The sequence below is a fragment of the Muscardinus avellanarius genome, assembly GCF_963383645.1.
Source record: "Muscardinus avellanarius genome assembly, chromosome: 6".
Classification (NCBI taxonomy): Eukaryota; Metazoa; Chordata; class Mammalia; order Rodentia; family Gliridae; genus Muscardinus; species Muscardinus avellanarius.
Window position 1 is genome coordinate 49729372 of NC_137791.1, and position 15468 is coordinate 49744839.

The 15468-nt window shown below is 39.2% G+C and overlaps 1 protein-coding gene across 1 annotated transcript in view; it reads left to right on the forward strand.

Moving 5' to 3' along the window:
- Positions 1–15468, forward strand: part of MANBA (mannosidase beta) — a gene marked incomplete at its 3' end in the record, with an annotated part of 141013 nt that overhangs the window by 69032 nt on the left and 56513 nt on the right. Inside the window, exons 8-9 of the mRNA XM_080697738.1 lie at positions 8648–8799; positions 13065–13182. Coding sequence (XP_080553864.1) covers positions 8648–8799; positions 13065–13182 — 270 coding nt within the window. The remainder of the gene's footprint in view (positions 1–8647; positions 8800–13064; positions 13183–15468) is intronic.

The following is a 15468-nucleotide window of genomic DNA, read 5'->3' on the forward strand; positions in this document are numbered from 1 at the left end:
TTCTGCCCCTGAGCTACACCCCCAGCCCTGTTTTATTCTTTACTTTGAAGCAGGATTTCACTAAGTTGTATAGGGTCTCACAAGTTGCTGACTCTGGCCACCAACCTGAAAAATCCTCCTGTGTCAGCCTCACAAAGTACTGTGATCCCAAGCATGCAGCATCACGCCTGGCTTTATCTTGCACTTTTAGGGGATCCTTTACCCATGTGCAAAACACTACTATTTGAAAAATGTTGGTTTCCAGAGTGTTATAAATTTTCCAAATGTTGAGCATTTTATTCTTCAGTGTCACATTCATATTTAATATCTCTCCTGAAGAGTCTTCCAATATTGGTTGCTCCCAAGCTCAGTGTAATGGATATAGGTTTTCGTAAATCCTATTTTTTACTTGAAAGTTTGAATTTTATCAGACCTTTTATTTATACTGTCAGTTGTCTTCTTTGAGTGATAGGCTCACTTCAGTCAGCTTTTTTTTTATCTGGTACTGGGAATGGAACCCAGGGCATTCTACCTCCCAGCTACACCCCAGCCCTATTTTTATTTTATTTTATTTTTATTTTAAATTTTTTTGGTGGTACTAGGGGTAAAACCCAGAGGCTTTCTACCTCCGGGCTATACTCCCAGACCTTTTTTAAAAATATATTTTATTGGCCGGGTGTGGTGGCGCACGCTTGTAATCCCCGCGCTTGGGAGGCAGAAACAGGAGGATCGCACAGGTTCGAAGCCAGCTGCGCGCGCTGGCTTAGGAGACCCTGTTTCCAAATAAAAATGTAAAAATAGGTCTGGGAGTGTAGCCCGGAGATAGAAGGGCTTCCGGGGACCCCAGTACCACCAATATATATATATATATATATATATATATATATATATATATATATATATATTATTTGGAAACAGGGTCTCACTAAGTTGCTGAGAGCCTCACTAAGTAGCTGAGGCTGGCTTCGAACCCGTGCGATCCTTCTGTCTCAGCCTCCCAAGCACAGGGATTACAAGCGTGCGCCACCACGCCCGGCCCTATTTTTATTTTAAAACAAGGTCTTGCTATATTGCTGAGAGCCTCATTAACTTGCTGAGGATGTCCTTGAACCTGCAATCCTTATGTCTCAGCCTTCCAAGTACTTGGATTACAGGCATGTTCCACCATGCCCAGCTTTTTTTTTTTTTTTTTTTAATTTGAAAAAAGGTCTTGCTAAGTTGTTGAGGTGCTCACTAGGTTGCTGAGGCTGGACTCGAACCTTCAATCCTCTGTATCAGCCTCCCCAATTACAAGTGTGTGCCACCATGGCTGGCCTTCATTCACTTTTAAGCAGATTTTGGCCGGGTATCCAAGTCTGAATAGCTATAATTTGCTAGGCATTCTTTCTTTTAAGTAAAAACGTCACTTCATGAACAAAATGGTTGACTGAGCTTGTGACTCAAAAAATCGCCCAGATGTGTTTCCTTGCGATGTCTGTCTTCACGAAGTCTGTCCTTCTGGTGCTTTATAGGTATTTCCCATTTCACCACACAGAATATTAAAATCGTGTGTTTTCAGTCTTGAGGTTTAATAAAATTAACAATTTTTGCTGCTTTATCTTAAGTGAAACTTATTTTTTCTTCTTCTAATGTGTGAATTTGAAGGAGACTGACTACTGGCACTCTTTGGGGCCCTTGATCCTGCAGAGGGGCCAGTGGTATTAGCCACCTCTCTAACATCTATCTTGCAAATGTTAACATGGGAGTTATGGGGTAACTTTGAATTAAAAAAATTATTCAGTGCCTTGAATATTTGAGCACCTCTTGTATTTTGGTGCCAAAAGTTCACATGGTATATCTTTAATGATGTGTTGATAACAAATATAAATAAACAGCATGTCCATCAATCCTTACTTAGGCCCTCTGCAACTTAGTGAGACCCTGTTTCAAAACAAAGAATAAAAAACAGGGCCAGAGCCGGGCGTGGTGGCGCACGCTTGTAATCCCCGCGCTTGGGAGGCAGAGACAGGAGGATCGCACAGGTTCGAAGCCAGCCGCGCGCGCTGGCTTAGGAGACCCTGTTTCCAAATATAAAATGTAAAAATAGGTCTGGGAATGTAGCCCGGAGGTAGAAGGGCTTCCAGGAACCCCAGTACCACCAAAAAAAAAAAAAAAAAAAAAACAGGGCCAGAGGGGCCAGAGGTGTAGCTTGGAGGTGGAATGCCCCTGGATTCCATCTCCAATACTGCAAAAAAGATGCTCCATTGAATAAGACACAATAAAGCAAATTATTAACATCTATAAAGCTAGAGAAAGATGGCTTTCTTCAAGAGTCCACTTGTTAGTTATAATGTTACCTGGTTTCTTAGACTCTTTCCATGAATTAAAAAGACTCTATATGTCAGTTTTATTTTTTCAACATGTTTAGATGTAGACAGTTCAGCTGCAGATTGAAAATTTAAGTCTCCTAATTTTATTTTAACAAGTCATCCTTAAATAAGAAAAAAGTATATTATAAATAAAATTTTTTTCAGAATGAGATAAAATATTTTTAAACTCTAAAATGAGTATTGATTAAAATTTGTTTTCAAACTTTAAAATAACATTTATGTGAGCAAATTAACAAATAGCACCTAGTTTGTTTATAGGTTGCAAGGGAAACTTTGGGGTTCAAAATAAGGATTTAGCCGGGCGTGGTGGCGCACGCTTGTAATCCCCGCGCTTGGGAGGCAGAGACAGGAGGATCGCGCAGGTTCGAAGCCAGCCGCATGCGCTGGCTTAGGAGACCCTGTTTCCAAATATAAAATGTAAAAATAGGTCTGGGAGTGTAGCCCGGAGGTAGAAGGGCTTCCAGGAACCCCAGTACCACCAAAAAATAATGATAATAATAAGGATTTATTGAACAATAGTGATGCTACAAAGATTATAACAGAAATGGCCAAACACAGGTAGGGAGAGCACAGTAAAAGTACGGAGACCAAACTAGGTTGATCTCTTTGAAAACGCTTATTCATACTCTAGACATCTAGGTAGAGCCCACAGTGTGGATATATAGTGGCAGAGCAGTTGCCCGTATGTGTGAGATCCTGGGTTCAGCCTTCCCTTCCCCAGCAACAGAGAGAAAGAAAGACAGAGATAGAGCCTACAGAATACACAACACACATCCATAGCCTCCCTTGATGATGTCATTGTGAATCCTATGGTCTCTGGAAAATCCCACTGATGCATGAGATAGGAAGAGGGAAAAAGGCAAGTAATTTTTTAGCTTTACTGTGACAATAGTTCTGAGCTCCGGAACTCCCTTAAAAGTTTCCGAGGGACCACATCCAGAGAACTACTCTTCTAGATATTTGAGCCTTCCATCCAAAGGTGGTCTCTGAAAATCACAGCATCTTCCTTTCCACCCTAAAGCCGATGTGGCCGTTCTCCTTATCTCAGGCTGTATTCTGGGTCTTCTCAGAGTGAATTCTGATATCTTTTATCATCTATCTGAATAAGGGCAAAGGTAAGAAAGTGAAAGGATGTTAGACACAAATTTGTGACATGAAATACTTTGGCTAATATATTTATATATTTTATATTTGAGAAGTGTGCAATTTTTTTATTGGTGCACTGTATTCATACATCATAGTAGGATACAAACTTTTGTAGACATACATGCACACTTTTCCCAGTCAGCCCCCACCCAATCCCCACCCCATTCTCTCCCTATCCCTCCCTCCCATGCTTGGCTTAGTAGTTGACATCTAGTATTATGGCAATTTATCTAAACTTAAAAATGATAATCTCACATAACAGTTTCATTTGTCTGATACCAAGCTTTTGATGACTTAAAGATGACATTTCAAAATTTCTTTTTGCTTTCTTTCTTACCAGAGAATATTTTTTTTCCATTTTTTAGGTGAAACTATCATATATTTATATATTTATTTTTCAGAAAAAAATCTATCCTAATATGGAATATGGACTCTAGGTACCCAAAACGATCTTGATAAAAAAAAAAGGTAGAAGATATATATTTTCTGATTTCAAACCATATAAAGCTACAATAATTGAAACAGTGTAGTACTATTCTAAAGGCAGATATATAAACCATTGGAGTTAAATAAAAGCCTAGAGCTAAATTCTTCCCTATATTGTCGAGTTATTTTTGACAAGGTTTCCACGAACATTTGGTGGTGGAAATAATAATCTTTTAACTAAATATTGTTGAAAAATAATAATTACATGGAAAAGAATAAAATTGGACCTAATATATATACCTAATCCCATATACAAATATTAACTCAAAATAGATAATAGACCTAAATATAAATCTTAAGACTATAAACTTTTAAGAGAAAATCTGGGTCATTAAACCTCGCAACATTGAAATTGGCAGTGATTTCTTGGTTATGATTTCAATGGCACAGGTAACAAAAGAGTATACAAACTCCCTAAAAAATAAAAAACATATTGTATATCCAAAGACAATGTAAACAGAGTTAACAGTTACTAATAGAATGGGATAAAATATTTCCAATTGATATATCTGAAGGTATATTAATATTCCAACTAGAAATCCTAAAAATTAACAACAATAAAGGCAAACAATACCCTTTAGAGATAGGTAAAAGACTAACATAAATAATGAATCTCCACAGATAACCAATCTTAGTTGTCTGTTGGATGGAAAATCTCGTTTCTCTAGTTCTGGAATGTGTTACCTATTTCTTCTTTGTAGTTACTCTCTTTGAGTATTTTCTCTAGTGCTGGTTTTGAAGACATAAATTCGTTCAGTTTCTGTTTGTCATGGAAGCTTCTTATTTCTCCATCTAATTTGATAGAAAGTTTTGCTGGGTAGGAAATTTTTGGCTGGAAGTTGTTTTCTTTCAGAATTGGGAATATGTTACTCCAAGCCCTTCTGGCTCTCATAACTTGGTTTTGGAAGTCTGGAGTGATTCTAATTGGTTTGCCTCTGAATGTCACTTGGCCCTTTGCTTTTGTTGCCTTTAAGATTCTCTGCTTGGCTTCCACATTGGTCATTTTGACAATTATGTGGCGTGGGGATCCTCTTCTCCAATCCTGTCTAAAGGGAGTTCTATAAGTTTCCTGGACCTGTGTATCGACCTCTTGCTCTATGTCTGGAAAATTTTCTGCTATTACTTCCTTGAAGAGATTGTTGATCCCTTTGGTTTCACTTTCTTTTCCCTCCTCTATTCCAAATTGTTGATCCCTTTGGTTTCACTTTCTTTTCCCTCCTCTATTCCAATTATTCTTAGGTTAGCTCTCTTAAAATGGGCCCATATTTCTTCAATATCAGATTCCTGCTGTCGGATATTTTTTTCTAGATTAGAAACTATGCGTTCATTTTTGGAGTGCTCATCTTCTAAGAGCGAGATTCTGTTCTCCATGTGTTTTAATCGGTTGTTTGTGCTTTGAATTGAGGCCTTTACTTCATTAATTGCATCCTTTATCTCCTTTTGGCTCTCTCTGAGTTCTTTTCGAAGCACCTCTATTATTTCTACAGTTATTTTCCTGATTTGATCTTCTAGAAATCTCTGATTTTCTGTTTTATCGGGTTCTGATGTTGTGGGGTTGTGGGCATTAATTGCTCCAGTATTATTCCTCTTTCCCATGATTTCGGATGTTTTTGCCTTCTCTGGGTTCTTCCCTTGGGTCACTATGACTTCACCTAAGGTGCTCTGGATCTCGAGTCAGTAGTATCTCAGACCCCACTACTCCTTTACTGGGTTGTATCACAGAGTCTCCGACCCAGAGAGTCGATAGAGGCTGCTTTAGACTGTGTGGGGTGCCAGGTTGCACGTTCTCCTATGGTGTGATATCTCTGCCACCGCCCCTCCCCCACTGGGTCAAGTCCCAGGTAGTACAGTACTGGGATTTCTCCTCTGTGGCCAGCAATTTGACTCACTGTTGTTGAGTACGCAGATGTAATTGTACTGAATTCGATGAATTCGCTGCTGCTGCCGCTGGTGGCAATATGGCGCTGCTGCTACGCCCTTAGCTGTTGGGCTGTAGTTTTTCTTCTTGGTTTTGATTTCCACTCTGAATCCCTGCAGCGTGTGCTGAGCTCGGCCACTGGGAGCTTCAGGTGATCTCTGCGCGGAGAAATCCCGCCTGGCTGTTCCGCAGTGGCTCACCTCCACTTGCTGTAGCTGTCCTGTGAATTCGCCGGTGCCTCCGGCAGTATGGCGCTGCTGCCGCGTCCTCGGGCTTGAGGATCTCCTCTGTGGCTCTGTTCTCAGTCCGCTTTCCTTCTGGAGCCTGGTGATTTTTTTTTTCCCCCCTCTGGTGATGGTGTTTTCTGGATATGAAAGGCACTGATTTTGTGGTAATGGAGATTTGTTGTTAGCGGGGCTCTTAAGCCCCGCTTTTCTCGGTCGCCATCTTCCCGGAAGTCCCCCGAGAAGTGTGCAATTTTGACTCAAGACTATATTGATGTGCAGAAATGTCGCTCATAGTGGTGTTACAGTTTATGGCTGATGAAAATGAAGATTTAGATGAGAACATTAGAGCTTCTCTGGGGTCTTGCTGCCTGTGCTTATAGTTCCATTATGTCTCGTTGTCCTACATAGAATTGGAAACTTGGGACTTTACTGGTTGACTGTGGGAGACCTGGCTGACCAGTTCAGGGTTGACGTCTCAGGTTCCTCCCACTCAGTGTGATAACACTCAAGGGAGCGCTTTTGTCTGACCTTCCAACTAATACCTCCCAGGCATCGAGATACAAGAGAACATTTAATTTTTTTGTGTGTGGTACTTTGCCAGGGGCATTCTACCTCTAAGCTACACCCTCAGCGCTATTTTTTATTCTTTATTTTGAAACAGGGTCTCACTGAGTTGCAGAGGGACTCACTAAGTAGTTGAGGCTGGCCATGAACCGGGGTCCTCCTGTCTCAGCCTCCCGAATGCTGGAATTACAAGTGTGTGCTACTATTCCCAACTTCCAAATTTAGAATTTAACGGGACACTTAGTAAGGATTAAATTTCTCATTAAACATAGTGATGTTACAGTAAGATGCTCTTAAGATTGGAAAGTAGTTAAATTATTAAGTACTAATGCTGATATTTCCTTGATTCTAAGCCACACATTTTGGTACATTTTAATAACATTGAAATGGGAATGTGTTGTTCAGTTGAAGAGGCATCAGTTCAGCAGATGGCATTTTATTTTCTGTTTTTGTCAAAAAGCATCATTTTTGTTTTAATTTTGAAATGTCTTAAAATTTGCTTCTTTTTCTCATGTAATCATAAATGCCTTTTTCATGAGAAATACTATAATATATTTTACTTTTTTTTTTTATTGGTGCACTGTATTCATACATCATAGTGGGATACAAACTTTTGTAGACATACATGCACACATTGCCCAGTCAGCCCCCACCCGATCCCCACCCCATTCTCTCCCTATCCCTCCCTCCCATGCTTGGCTTAGTAGTTGACATCTAGTATTATGGCAATTTATCTAAAATTAAAAATGGTAATCTCACATAACAGTTTCATTTGTCTGATACCAAGCTTTTGATGACTTAAAGATGACATTTCAGTATTTCTTTTTGCTTTCTTTCTTACCAGAGAATATTTTTTTTCTATTTTTTAGGTGAAACTATCATATATTTATATATTTATTTTTCAGAAAAAAATCTATCCTAATATGGAATATGGACTCTAGGTACCCAAAACGATCTTGAAAAAGCACAAAGCTAGAAGATATATATTTTCTGATTTCAAACCATATAAAGCTACAATAATTGAAACAGTGTAGTATTATTCTAAAGGCAGATATATAAACCATTGGAGTTAAATAAAAGCCTAGAGCTAAATTCTTCCCTATATTGTCAAGTTATTTTTGACAAGGTTTCCACGAACATTTGGTGGTGGAAATATTAATCTTTTAACTAAATATTGTTGAAAAATAATAATTACATGGAAAAGAATAAAATTGGACCCTTACCTAATCCCATATACAAATATTAACTCAAAATAGATAAAAGACCTAAATATAAATCTTAAGACTATAAACTTTTAGGAGAAAATCTGGGTCATTAAACCTCACAACATTGAAATTGGCAGTGATTTCTTGGTTATGATTTCAATGGCACATGCAACAGAAGCGTATACAAACTCCCTAAAAAATAAAAAACATATTGTATATCCAAAGACAATGTAAACAGAGTTAACAGTTACTAATAGAATGGGATAAAATATTTCCAATTGCTATATCTGAAGGTATATTAATATTCCAACTAGAAATCCTAAAAATTAACAACAATAAAGGCAAACAATACCCTTTAGAAATAGGTAAAAGACTAACATAAATAATGAATCTCCACAGATAACCAATCTTAGTTGTCTGTTGGATGGAAAATCTTGTTTCTCTAGTTCTGGTGTGTGTTACCTATTTCTTCTTTGTAGTTAATCTCTTTGAGTATTTTCTCTAGTGCTGGTTTTGAAGACATAAATTCCTTCAGTTTCTGTTTGTCATGGAAGCTTCTTATTTCTCCATATTTTACTTTTTAATGGTGTCCATATTTTTCTTTGAAAGAGAAATATACATATTTCCTGAAATTTGTATTCTACATTATTGCTTTGTAGCAAATAGGAAAATTTATATTAAATTTTGTTTATTAAATTGTTAAAAACCAGGCTTTCTTTCTTTTTAAAAATTTGCTAATGTTGTTTATGACAGGTTTATTTTAGAACAGTGGAACTTATAGAAGAGCCCATAAATGGATCTTTTGGTCTAAGTTTCTACTTCAAAATTAATGGATTTCCCATATTCCTGAAAGGCTCAAACTGGATCCCAGCAGATTCATTCCAGGATCGAGTAACCTCTGACTTGTAAGTTATTTGCATTCTTTTCTTGCTCTTCTTATTAATTAATAGGCCCAGAAAGCTTATGAGTTACTAATTGCCACTTTCTTCAGTCCTAGAGAAAGGAACTGAGAAGTAAAATTCCAGTGATAAAAACTTTAGAATGGACAGGAGTTTTTAATCATATATTTCATTCTCCTAAACTATAGATTATTTTAATGGCTAAACTGTTTGAAACTTCCAAAGCCATCCAATTATCAGAAAACTGTTATATATTTACATTGGGGAAACAAGAAAATTACAAATTTACATTTTGGGTAGTCACAGAAAAGAAAAAGATGATTAAACCCAGCTATTTATTTATTTATTTATTTATTTATTTATTTATTTATGATGGGACTGGGGTTTCTGGGACCTCTTCTACCTCCGGGCTACACTCCCACTGGCTATACTCCCAGACCTATTTTATACATTTTTATGTGGAAACAGGGTCTCTTAAGCCAGCGCCGCTGGCTTCGAACCTGCGCGATCCTCCTGTGTCCGCCTCCCAAGCATGGGGATTACAAGTGTGAGCTACCACGCCCGGCTTAAACCCAGCTTTTAAAAAATTTTATAGTTCTTCAGATTAATACCTTAAATATTTTGAGCATGGTTTTAAGAGATAATAATTCATATTTGTCTTTTTTTTGTGCTAAGATATATTCTTTTACTTTTACCTTAATAAAAGAACTAACAAAATACTGAATAGGGAAGAAATGGTGAAATGTAGGATATGCAGGTATATAGCATGACCAAGTCTGGAGGCCTGGTGTACAACATGACAACTATTAGTTATAAAATTGTACTGGATCTGGCTCTTTCAGTCAGCATTCTCACTGCTGTGGCCTATAAGCCTGACCATGCATAACTTAGAGGAAGGTAGATTTATTTGCTCACAGCTCTGGAGATTTCATATTTTCAGTCCATGTTAAGCTCAATCTGTGGAGTTCAGGGAATGGTGCTGGGGAGCAGAGAGGGAAAGAGCAGGGCTCTACTCTCACATCACTGAGGCCCAAAACAGAGAGAGAGAGAGAGAGAGAGAGAGAGAGAGAGAGAGAGAGAATGAATAGAGGAAGGGAGGACCACACCCCAGGGACCTCTCCTCAACCAAGCTCTACCTCTAGTAGGGCAGCCGTATTTTCATGAAGGCTAGAGGAAGATTCAAAATCCAAATCATTATAATAAGATTCTTTGGAACTGAGGAGATTTAGCTGTTTTTGACACAAAATCAACAAAGGAAAATGGGTAATGGTGAATATGTTAATTTGTTTCACTATAATAACTGCTTTACAATCTATATGTATCTTATAATATTATGTTGTATATCTTAAATGTACAACTTTACTTAAAAATAAAGCAAAACAATATAATGAAAGTTCTAGACCTAGAAGTGTTTTTCTGAGGTTTTAAAAATAGAGCTCCACCTATCGAGGTGTGAGGCCAATGCCAGGGCCAGCAAGGCTGGGATGGGAGCCTGCCATGAGGCAAGGCCGGTGCTGGGGCCTCCGAGGCCGGGATCGGAGCCTGCTGAGGGGTGAGGCTGGGGTCTGGGCCAGTGAGGCCGGGATCGGGGTCTGCTGTGAAGCAAGGCCTGTGCCAGAGCCAGTGAGGCCAGGATTGGAGCCTGTGATGAGGCAAGGCCGATGCTGGGGCCTCGAAGGCCAGGTTTGGAGCCTGCTGAGGGGGGAGGCTGGTGCTGGGGCCAAGGAAGCTGGAATCAGAGCCTGTCATGCGGCGAGGTCGGTGCTGGGGTCAGCAAGACCGGGATCGGTGCCTGCCATTTGGTGAGGCTGTAGATGGAACCAGAGAGGTCGGGATAGAAACTTGCCTAAAGGCAAGGCCGGTGCAGGGGCCTCTGAGGCCAGGATTGGAGCCTGCCATGAGGCAAGGCTGGTGCTGGAGCCATTGAGGCCGGGAACAGTGTTTGCTGGGTGACCAGGCCGGTGCCAGGGCTTTTGCGAGTGGGATCAGAACTTGCAATGTGGCATACACAGAGAAGTATCAAAGAAAAATAAAAAATCAGATACTCCTCCTAATATGCAAAAACTAGGAAGAAATGAGTAATAGGAGGGAATCTAGTGGAAGAAAGGGCCCTATGGAGGAGCAATTAAGGTGACCAATCAGAGGGGATGGGAAGGGGGAAGATGGAATATCATTAAAACATAAGATGTATGTAAACAAATAGATCAGTGTTTAACACTAAATCAAGCATGGGATAGAGGGAGAGGGAGGGAATGGGATGGGGGTTGGATAAAGTCTAATTGGATGATGTGTACTTGTATATCCACACAAGTCTTGTATTCCATTGTGATGTTTGATTACAATACACCAATAAAAATTTATATAAAAAAAGAAAAATAGAAAATAGAGCTTCAGAAAAATATAGTATTTCCCTATTGGTTGTATAAACTGCTATCTTTTTGTGTGTGTGTGGGGTACTGGGATTTGAAACTGGGGGCTTTCTACCTTCAAGCTATACCTTCAGCCCTATATTTTATTCTCTTTATTTTGAAACAGGGTCTCACTAAGTTGTGGAGGACCTCACTAAGTAGCTGAGGCTGGCCGTGAACCTGCAATCCTCCTGTCTCAAGCCTTCCAAGTACTGGGATTATAAGCATGCACCACAATGCCCAGCTAAACTGTTATCTTTGTGACAGTGAAGATAAACTATGTGAAGTGATAATAAACATATTTTAGCCTTACTTAAGTTGAGTAACAGCTTAACATATTTATAGATATGCAAATATGCATCACAGTATATTATTTGATACTTAGACTATAAATGCAGTTAGTAACTAAACCCTAAAAATTACAATACTTATATTTCCCTTTACTTCAAATGTGTATCATTTTAGGTCTGAGGAGAAAATAAATTCTCCTCCAGATGCAGGCCCAGGATTATTTTCTCTATCTTTTCCTCTCCCAAATTGCCCCTCCCTTCTGGCCTGTTCGGCCTCTTTGTCTAGCATAGCTGGGAGATTGGTCAGCCTGGTGTGTCTTTACTGGGAGCAGTTTGTTGGTGACCGGTCTGTTGGTTGGCTTCTGGATTCATTCCTGGGTACCGTTCTGGGGATACAGGGAATGGCCATCCTCTCAAATTGGCTGTAAATCTCTAGAATTTTCTGAGGGTAAAGTGAATAAGAATTGGAAAAGGTAGAAAGAAAATTTACTGGACAAGTATTGAGCTGGAGAAATTGTGGGGAAAAAACAGGTATAACTGTGAATGAGGCACCAATATTTAAGCTTTGGTTTTTATTTTACTGTTGGAAATGGCTGTGTAAAATTAGCACACTTTTCAAGGGTTACATGGCTTTTTCTATAGGAATAAATAAAGCCAAAAAATAAATAAAGCCAAAGAATTAGTTTTAAAGGTAGTATAACATCATAAGCCAGGCATGGTGGTGCATTATTGTAATCTCAGCACTTGTGAGGCCGATACGGGAGGGTTGCAGTTTGCGGACAGCCTCAGATACTTAGTGAGGCCCTTTGTAACTCAGTGGGCTCAGTGGGACCCTGTTTCAAAACAAAGAATAACAAATTGAGCTGGGAGTGCATCTCAGAGGTAGAATGCCCCTGGGTTCCATCCCCAGTACCAAAAAAAAAAAAAAAAAAAGATGCTGGGCATGGTGGTGAATGCCTGTTATCCCAATACTTGGGGGGCTAAGACAGGAGGATTTACAAATTTGAGGCCAAACCGTGGAGATTTAGTGAGACCCTGTTTCAAAATAAAAATAAAGTAGAACTGGGGGTGTAGCTCAGAGGTAGAACACTGTTGGGTTCAATCCCCAATACCATACATACACATGAAAATAATCTGACATTATTGAAAATTTAGAAAAAAGATGTCAATTTTATACTTTTTCAAAATTTGTTTTTGTACAGTTGTATATAAATTATATATTATATCTGAGTACATATTATTTTATCTTGTTCACATTGTGATTTTTTTCCCTGTGCATGTGCTGGGGATTGAACCCAGGGATGTTCTGCCTTGGAGCTATACCCTCAACCCTTTTTATTTTCAAATAGGGTTTTACTAAGTTGCGGAGGGTCTCTAAGTTGCTGAGGCTGGCCTCCTGTGATCCTTCTGTCTCAGCCTCCTAAGTATTGGGATCACAGGTGTGTGCCACCACGCTCAGTTTCATTGTGATTTTAAAGTGTGTTTTTCTAATGGAGATCTGAAATGTGTTTTTAAAATCTTAAATACCCCCAGATTTCCAAATTAGCGTTTGTTTCTACAATTTCTTCTGCAGGTTGCGGCGTCTTTTGCAGTCTGCTGTGGATGCAAACATGAATGTTCTCCGAGTGTGGGGAGGAGGGGTTTATGAGCAGGATGAATTCTATGACCTCTGTGATGAACTGGGAATAATGGTGAGTAGTTGCTAGGATTCTAGATCTTGATACATTTCTGTATGGTTTGACCTCCACTGTCATGAATCGATGCTAACTGCCTCACTTCTTTTTTAGAGTCAGGAATGATGTTTTGTTTTTTGGGGGGCCAAAGACATAAGTGAGATCTTAGAAGCTGAAGCCACAGTTGATAGCAAATATAAGTATTATCTACTTATTTAAAAATAAATACAAATTGTATAAATTAATTTATCTAAATATTTATCTAATTACACTTTCTTTGTGTTATGTAGGTATACAGAATAAAAGAAAGTATAGTATTAGTTGGTCATGGTGACACACTTTTGCAGTCTCAGTACTTGGGAGGCTGAGATGGGAGGATTGCAATTTCGAGGCCAGCTTCAGCAACTTAGAGAGAGCCTCAACAACTTAGCAAGACCCTAATTCAAAATAAAAAATAAAAAATAAAAAGGAATTGGGCACGGTGTGGTGCATGTCTGTTATCCCAGTACTTGGGAAGCTGAGATGGGAGAATCACAGGTTCAAGACATGGTGAAACTCTCAGAAACCTAGCAAGATTCTGTTTCAAAACAAAAAATGAAAAGGGCTGGGGGTGTGGCTTAGAGGTAGAATGTCCCTGGGTTCAATCCCCAGTACAAAAAAAAAAAAAAAAAAAAAGAGAGAGAAAAGAAAAAGAAAAAGAACTAAGGTATAGCTCAGGGGTAGAGCATTTATGGGTTCAATCCCCAGTACTATAATATTAAAATAATTGAACATTTTTTGTGTTACTGAGGCTTGAACCCAGGGACATTCTACCTTCCAATCTGTACTCCAAGCCCTATTTTATTCTTTATTTTGAAATAGGTCTCACTTAGTCGCAGAGGGCCTCACTAAGTTGCTGAGGCTGGTGCAAACCTGCGATCCTCCTATCTCAGCCTCCCAAGTACTGGGGTCACAATTATGTGCACCACACTCAGCAAAATAATTTAACTTTAAAGAGCTCTGACTAATCCTAGATAGAAAGCAAAATAAAAGGCACGCTTAACATTGTTACGAAAGTACAACCCACGTGTTCTGCACTGGTGAAGGGCAATCAAAGGAAGTGCAGTCTTCCCTACTTACCTGTGGGGTGTTGGTTTCAGAACCATTAAAATCCCAAGTCAAGCCCCTTACAGAAAATAGAAGAGTATTTGCATGCAACCTATGCACATCCTCCTGTATGCTTTAAATGGTCTCTGATTACTTTTTTTTTTTTTTTTCAGTACTGGGAATTAAACCCAGTGGTATTGTACCTCCAAGCTCTACTCCCAGTCCTATTTTTATTCTTTATTTTGAAACATGGCCTCACTAAGTAGCTGAGGCTGGCTGTGAACTGTCTCAGCCTTCTAAGTACTGGGATTACAAGTGGTGCACCACCAAGCTCAGTTCTTTCTGATTACTTATACATAAGACAAGGTGAATAGTATATAAATAGTTGCTATATTGTTTAGGAAACAATGACAAGAAAAAACATGTCTGTACATGTTTAGATGCGACTTTTGTTTTTCCTAAATAGTTTTGAAGCCGGGCGTGGTGGCGCACGCTTGTAATCCCCGCGCTTGGGAGGCAGAGACAGGAGGATCGCACAGGTTCGAAGCCAGCCGCGCGCGCTGGCTTAGGAGACCCTGTTTCCAAATAAAAAAGTATAAAAAATAGGTCTGGTAGTGTAGTCCGGAGGTAGAAGGGCTTCCAGGAACCTCAGTACCACCAAAAAATAAAAAAAATTAAAAAAATAAATATTTTTGATCTGCTGTTAGTCAAATCTGTTGATACAGAACCCACAAATGTGGAGAGCTGGTTGTGTATTGTTTTAGTTCTGATATTATGGTTGTCAGCTGCATGGAGCGCCACTGAAGAGCAGGGATGATCGTGGTAGCGATCTTGGCGATGATCACAACGTTCTGTCCCAGTCACTGAGAGCCAGGCCTCGTTCTAAGTGCTCTTCACGTGTTATTTTATCTTATCTCCACGGACATGAAGTTACTAATGTTCTCTGTTCCTATTTACTGACATAGAAGCAGACATGTGGAGAGGTTAAATACCTTGCTCAAACTCACACTGTCTATATATGGAAGATCAAATTTGAATCACTGTGTCATCTAGCCCTTGGAGGAAGAGATTTTCATCCTGTGGGCCATGAAAAATTAGTCCATTTATAAATAAAGGGATTTTTGGTACTGGGGATTGAACCCAGGGGCATTCTACTTCTGAGCCATACCTCCGGCTCTGTTTTTGTTTTATTTTGAAACAGGGTCTCACTAAGTGGCT